We start from the raw sequence: 7,483 nt of genomic DNA, 5'->3' as shown, positions 1-7,483 counted from the left end.
TAATCACACGCTGGAGGCACATCCGCAATGTTCCATGACCTTGGAGAAGTGAAGGGAGAAGCTGTTGCAAGTGAGATGTGGTAAAACCTCTTCAGGCACTTGCAGGATAATTGCTCTGTTCTGTGTGTGTGTGTGTGTGTGTGTGTGTGTGTGTGTGTGTGTGTGTGTGTGTGTGTGTGTGTTTCAACATCGACTTGTCTCCATCACAGCATGATTTCTAGCCAAAAAATAAACTCCTGGTACCACATTACGAACAACTTTGAATTCCTAATCTGCGACATTTTTCAAATCCATTCCATGATTTTCAACCACATAATTTATTTTAAAATAAAAATTGAACCATTTTAAAGAATCAAAAATGGGAACGAGACAAACCACTTGTATTTGCTGCGATGAGCTGTCGGCTGAACGCCAGATGAGTGCTTTATGAGTCTTTACTGACACCTGGTGGCCTGACGTGACTTTGCAGCACTCGTTTCTGACCACTAACCCACTTCTACTGCACTGACATCAGTTTATATCGCCATAAAATTCAGCCCCTTATTTCCCCCCCACTCGTTTTAAGTGGCTCCGTTGGCCGTAAACCTTGTAGATTTGCAGAATGTTCAGAGCTGTCACTGGGCTTTTTACTGTCGTCAGTTTGATGAGGCTCAGATGTTCCTTCCCTGCCATCTGTCTGGGGGTTGCACCATAAGCTTTTCCCACAAGGCACCTCACTAATTAAAGTTGTATATCTGAAGCTTGTTTGTGTTGTCTCTCTGAGGGTCAGTTTGCATGTCGTCATTGCTCATCGGGACTCTCTCAGATACAACCCAGCCCCGAGTAAAGGCAATTTAAAAATCCAGATATTTTCCAATCAGAATATTCCACATTTGGCATTCGCGATACTACAAATCCAGCATGGTCGCCAATTTCCATGACACTCTTTTAAAATGAGTCAGATATGATGACTTACATTAATCAGTATTAGTTTTCAAATTCTGGTCAAAATGTTTTTAGTTTTGACAGGTAGGAATGTTTGTCATCAAGCTCTGCCTGTTCAGAAGCCTGCCTAATGAGTTTCAGGTGACGCACACAATTTTTAACAGCCTGGAAGTTAAGCAAACCCATTTTCTCCACAAAGACAAAGTTCTTTCTGCAAGAAAAACTGGCCCCCAATAAGGATAAACAAGCTCCCTGTGCGACAAATTTGTGCAACAGTTGGCAAATTCAGTTTATCTGTCTTAAGAAAAGGTGGTGCAACATTCACTGTCAGTGTAAACTATAGAGTTTATTTTTGCTTCTCTCTGTCTCTCTTGCTCTCTCTCTGAATGATTCTTGACATTATACTTGCATTTGAGTTTTGTTACATCAGACCAAATCTCAAAATGTTCTCACCTGTCTTAATGTACACACTCTTAGTATTAAATGTAGGAGAAACAAAAATAACCACAGAAATCAAGAATGTGAGGAAAATTGTCTGATCAAATTGGGCTATTATTCACAAATGCTCTGGGTTACCAGGAGCTGAAAGCTAAAAGCCACCACTTGTTGAGGAATTCTCTTTTTACCGAGTGCTTTGACCTTTCGGGGACCAATTTTTGTGTTGCTCTCTGGCAAATGTGAGCCATTCACCAAAAAGCTCAGAAGTTTCAGGATGTTTTTTTCTTTTCTTTTCTTTTTTTTCCCCACACTCTCGCCCATCAGCCGTTCCTTCCGGGCTTGATAAACAGTTCTGACACATTTTATAACTTGCCGCCGCAGTTGCTCCATTACCGATTCACAAAGAGGCTGTTCGGTCAGGGTGACAGACGGCAATAGGAGATGATGATGACAGGGACAAGATGAACAGAAGCAGGGAGAACCAGCACACAAGTACTTTTGTTACCTGTGAATCTTAGCACAGAACATTGTGTGTGTGTGTGTGCGTGTGTGTGTGATTAGTCCGTGATGCAGGGGAGGAGGCGAGAGCGCTGCAAGCTGAAAGCCTGCATTACAGCTTGTTTCTGCCATCTCACTCGATCTCCTCGCGGCTCCCTCCGAGTCTCGCCGAGGCTTTCAATCTGCCGCAGCAGCCCCCATCCTACGCGGCCGGCTAAAAGGATGCGATTGTGTGCGCACGTCTCACATCATTGTCGCCGGTCGAGCCATTGTTGGCCATTACCAGCGCACGGCGGATAAGTCGGTAACACGTGGAGCCGTAATGTCCCGCGGGAGGAGATTGCAGCACTGAGTCGGATTAGATTAGTGTCAAATTAGTCGACGGAAAGAAGCCTTGAAGGTGTGTGCTGCCGCCGCCGCTGCTGCGGCAGGACAAGATACCCTGTGTTCACAAATCTAGTGTGTGTGTGTGTGTGTGTGTGTGTGTGTGTGTGTGTGTGTGTGTGTGTGTGTGTGTGTGTGAGAGAGAAAGAGAGAGAGAGAGAGAGAGAGAGAGAGAGAGAGAGAGAGAGAAGGATTGAGTGCTCAAGACAGCAGCTTGACACTTGACACCAGCTCTGCTACGCTCAGGAGTCGACTACTCTGGCCTCTCCTCGGAATGAAACAGTTTGACTTGAGATGCGAAACCCAACACAAGAGGTACAAGCTAGAAGCAAGCTAATTAGACCAACAAAAAAAAAAGAAAAGTATTTTGGGCTGTTTGTGTCTGACGGATTTCGCAGTTGATGATGGTTCACAATGAAATTTCTGTCAGATTTAAGTTACCGGTACTATGTCTCCAATGTCACCTCTGACTTTTATGCTAACGATGATGTTTTCACTGGTCCTGCTAACCACATGTGTCAGACTAAAAGGAGACATCCTGTAGCATCGACTGAATTTTGACCCACTACATGGCTTGCAAGGCACAATAATCATTCATCCATCAAGAGTAATAATCATCTAAACAAATATCAGGGTCATTTAGGGTCGTTGGGGTTATGGAGTGTGTCTCAGGAGCAACTGGGGTGGTCCATGCCCGTCAGAGAGAATCGTTTGTGCTCACACCAACAGCCAATCAAGAGTTACTTATTAACCTAAAGTGCATGTCTTTGGACTGTGGCAGGAAGCCGGAGCACCTGCAGGGTATGCACAGACACAGGGAGAATGTGCACTCTACACATAAAGGCCCAGAGTGAGAATAAAAAACAAAGCAAAATACCACTAGAACATACAGTCCTGCAATATTTATCTCTGGTGGAAAAGCAGATGTGTTCAAGCAGTTTCGTCAACATGATATTCGGGGTTTGGTGAGTGTTTAAATGTTGCCGTTGCAATGGGACAACATCTCTTTGTAAGTGCACAGACATGCGAGGCTCCATCCAGGGACCCCAGATGGTTTGCCTAACAAGTACCAACATCCTCCGAACTGACACAAACAGCAGCAGTGTTTTTTTGGTCTTAAGAAGAAAAAGAAAAAGGTTATTTTATGACTTTTTAAATGAAGCTATATAATATTAAATCAAATGGTGGTCTTACAAAATGTAGTTTAATTTGGTGGGTATTTGTTTTTGGAGAACTTTGGTTTCACAGTTTTGGACCTGAGACGTTTACCTCCAGGTGATGTGTGCATCTGTTACCTTGCTTCACAGTGAACACCCAGGAGCTGTTTTGTTGGGTTGTTCTCTTTTCTCTTACTTACAGGAGGTGAGGGACACGAGAGAGAGATATTTCTGCATAATCAAACAACAATTATATAAAGGCTCAAACTTCCTCTGCACTCAGCCAAAACATCACTCCGACATCCTGTCTGGATAGCGAGAAAAAAAAAACCAACCAAACACTTTGGTGCTCATAAACAACTGGCTTCTAAAAGAGATGGTTGCGCTCTCTCAGAAAATAGAATCCTCTGAACCAAATTGAGTTTGTGGCACAAATGAAAACTTGTTGCAGGAAAACAATTTCAGATGAGCTATGGCGTGGGCAATGTTTTTGTCTGTTAAGAGGCACTAAACATCTTCCTGCTGGAGATGGCCCACTCCTCACTGAGAGAGAGAGAGAAAAAGAAAGACAGACCAAGACAGAGAGAGAGAGAGTAAGAGGAAGGGAGAGAGAGGGAGAGAGAGAGAGAGTGGGAGAGAGAGAGAGAGAGAGAGAGAGAGAGAGAGAGAGAGAGAGAGAAGGATAATGAGGCTTGAATGGCAACAACACCAAAGAAACAGTCTCATATGCAGTCAAATCATAAAAAGTGATGTTAAACTTTATGGATTTACAGATTACATAGGCAGATCTCCTGTTTTAAGACATTTCAAGGATATGTGATTTTGTCCATACGTAAAGGGTTATGAAATAATAGCACCGTTTACAGCTACAGTCCATTTTTCAGTTGACACAGTGAACTTTTAAACTTTTTTTTTCCCGCTTAACGTGCCGAATTTAGGGCAGAGATGGAAAACAGCATTAATATTAATGGGTTCAGGCTGTGTTGCCTTGTCTGTTGTCACTTACACTAAGACGGGAGGGTGAGCCACGCGGCATTCAAATGGTTTTGATATGGATTCTCACTACTAGATGATGCTAAATCACACAGACATAGAGGTGTTTTTTGTTTTTGTTTTTTTGTTTTTTACAAAAGTCAGAAATTAACTCATGTGATCAGCTAGGTGATAATATTACTAATATTATATGAATAGTAGTTAATAGTTTATTTGGATTTGGATTTTAACAAATAAATAATAAAACTGTACTTTTAAGACAACATGAAAAATTGTCTTTTTGAATCAAAAAGATTTTTGCACCACATTCGCAAAAAATGCATGATTCCTTGAGAACAACTATTCGAATTTGCAAACTTACATAAGATGTTCCAGACAGGCAAATTTGTGGAAAAAAGAGAGGTGGGGGAGGGGGGTACAGTGCACGCCCCTGATAACAAGAAGTAATCAGCAGGATACAGCATGATTTTTACTTTGAATCACAGCCAGAGTCTAATTTGCAGCACAGAGATAGACCTGGGCTCACTGTGCGAAGCGGCTACACCTCTGAGGTGGGCTCACCATTTTACAAGTGCTGCCTCGCGGGCTGAGCCTCCACAGAGAGGGAAGCGCGCACAAGATGAGCACGTCGCAGCCTCAGCAGCGTGTGGAACAGCAGCAGTTGGTGGAACATCAGAGGGACTCGATGCTGAACTGACATCACTGCACAGTGATTTAGTGACGGAAAGCTACAAGATCTGGGAGAGAGTGAGGAACAAGTTCACTCATGTGAACAGAAAATGAAAGCTGAGGTAAGAACTGGCTGAGATTTTTGATCAAAGTTACGAACGTATTGTTTGGACATTTCTGCAGCCTTCACTTTAGTTGTAAATTCTGACAGAAACTATTCAAATTAAAACTGATTTTGTGTTGCAACAGAAATAGACCCTTAGTTACAATCAGGTGTTTTGTCAAGTGTTGTTGGACCTCCTGATATTTCGCTATCAATCTTTGCACTAAATCCGTTTTGGTTGTATAAGATTATTGATCATTTACCAAATTATCCTAGAATAGAGTTCTAATCCCCCAAGGATAAAGTTCTGTTTATTCTAAAACAGACAGGTTAAAAGTGATTTCCAGAAATTCATGACTTCCATTCTCTCTTCTCCATATCCCATAGTCGACCATGGAAGCCAATGGGAGCTCAGAGGGAGGTTGCAGGTCAGAGGTGAAACCAGGCAACAGCAGCTGCGGCCAGCGGGAGGTGTCGGTGGCGGCCTCAGCCGTCTCCATGTCTGTCGGCATCTTCTCAAACAGCCTCGCCCTCTTTATCCTGCTCAAGTCCTACAAACGCATCCGGCTCAAGTCCAAGGCGTCCTTCCTGCTGTTCGCCAGCAGCCTGGTGGTCACGGACCTGCTGGGCCACCTCATCAACGGCTGCCTGGTGCTCTACGTCTACAGCTCCCACAAAAGGTGGGAGAAGTTTGACCCTCACAGTGTCCTCTGCAGCATCTTCGGGGTGTGCATGGTGTTCTTCGGCCTGAGCCCCCTGCTGCTGGGCAGTGCCATGGCCGTGGAGCGCTGCATCGGAGTCACCCGGCCTCTCTTCCACTCCACAACGTTGGCCACCCACCACATGAAGAGGCTGCTGGGGCTGACCTGGCTGCTCGCCGCCGTGGTGGCGGCGCTGCCCGTGGTGCTGTGGAGGCCCTATAGGGTCCAGACCTCCAGGAGCTGGTGCTTCTTCCACATGGAGGAACCCCGGGACTGGCTGGACGTACTGCTGCCTCTGCTGTTCTCCATGCTGGGGCTGCTGGCCCTGCTGCTCTCCTTCGTGTGCAACACGCTGACGAGCTGTGCCTTGCTGCAGGCCAGGCTGCGGCACAAGCACCACTGCAGAGGAACATCCTACCACCTGGAGATGATCTGCCAGCTCCTCATCATCATGATGGTGTCCTGTGTGTGCTGGGGCCCTTTGCTGGTAGGGAAACAGCTGGAGACCAGGCTGCAGCTCTGTCACTAAGATTATAATGTAGCACCATTTAGTCTGTTAGTCTTGTGTGCATAATCATTTATCATATCACATCATTTATACTTTTTTTTTTAATTCTAATCATAACAGGAATCTGCTGACATCAACTTACAAATCCCTATGTATCAACACTGACACTTTCTGCACACTTCAATGTTTTCTCTGCTGCTATTAACAATATTTTATGGACCCCTCTGCTAGATCCACGTTATCATACTGAGCATCAGAGCCAAAGCCGAGCCACCGTCAGTCAGTCTTCTGATGGTGGTCCGTATGGCCACGTGGAACCAGATCCTGGACCCCTGGGTTTACATCCTCCTGAGGAAAGCGGTCCTGAGGAAAATCTTTGCGTTGCTGTACAAATGCAGGAGTCCAAAGTCTCGCCATCACCTGCACCTCTGGAAACGCAGCGTCCTCCGCAGCTCCACAGAGACTAACATCTCAGGCGCGGGCCTGCCAGACTGCCGTTGCCTCAGCAGATTCCCTCTGCCTGACACTGTCATCAAATCCATCGCTTGAGTCCATTGTTTGTATGGTCCAGTTTCATCCCGACGTCTTTCCAGTTGTTGGACTGATCACAAGATGCTTACTGCGTTTTGAGTAGCAAGATTATCGCCAAAAAGTGTCAGTATTGTTGTGGGACACTGTTCTATCAGGAATTACCTGTGTGGGATTCAAGACCTGTCAGTCAGCACTCTGCATGTTGATCTTTTGTGTCAATGTAATGTTTTGTGCCAATGCTTGAGCAGCACGTTAAGCACCTTCTTGTTTTTTTTAAAAAAAAATGTTGTGAATAAAAATGTTCAAATTGGTGACACTCAATTTTAATTACAATTTTGATGTGGATCGTGGAATTCAATTTGGATTCAATATGGTCATCATTAAATATACTGTATACCTTAAACTGGCGTGTTGTGGTTCTATTGTTTTTTGTTGGAGTTGCCATTTATGTATCCTGTCACTGCTATTGTTGTTGTACTACTGTTGCCATAGCAGCAATAACAGTAGTAGCACTTATATATATATATAAAAACATAGTAAAATGAGCTATAGTCTCCCCTTCATAATGTTGGGGGGG

At 44.5% G+C, this 7,483-nt stretch overlaps 1 protein-coding gene and 1 long non-coding RNA gene across 2 annotated transcripts in view; one reads left to right on the top strand and one right to left on the bottom strand.

Moving 5' to 3' along the window:
• Nucleotides 1–7,483, bottom strand: part of LOC142897203 (uncharacterized) — a 29,717-nt gene that overhangs the window by 15,108 nt on the left and 7,126 nt on the right. The window lies entirely within an intron of this gene.
• On the top strand, nucleotides 4,886–7,312 carry ptgfr (prostaglandin F receptor (FP)). Its single transcript, XM_076039328.1, has 3 exons — nucleotides 4,886–5,185; nucleotides 5,554–6,354; nucleotides 6,607–7,312. The coding sequence occupies exons 1-3, from the start codon at nucleotides 5,174–5,176 to the stop codon at nucleotides 6,922–6,924; spliced, it is 1,131 nt and encodes a 376-aa protein (XP_075895443.1). The 5' UTR covers nucleotides 4,886–5,173; the 3' UTR covers nucleotides 6,925–7,312.

The sequence above is a fragment of the Nelusetta ayraudi genome, unplaced genomic scaffold (assembly GCF_046127955.1).
Source record: "Nelusetta ayraudi isolate G7.1 ecotype Tasmania unplaced genomic scaffold, CSIRO-AGI_Nayr_v1 ptg000059l, whole genome shotgun sequence".
Classification (NCBI taxonomy): Eukaryota; Metazoa; Chordata; class Actinopteri; order Tetraodontiformes; family Monacanthidae; genus Nelusetta; species Nelusetta ayraudi.
Note: the sequence above shows the minus strand (reverse complement) of the source record. Positions and strands in the feature narration are given on the sequence as shown.

Bases quoted from the DNA above. Each gene is read 5' to 3' on its own strand.
- ptgfr (XM_076039328.1), top strand. The intron at 6,355-6,606 runs GTAGGGAAACAG...CCCCTCTGCTAG, and splicing joins TGTGCTGGGGCCCTTTGCTG to ATCCACGTTATCATACTGAG.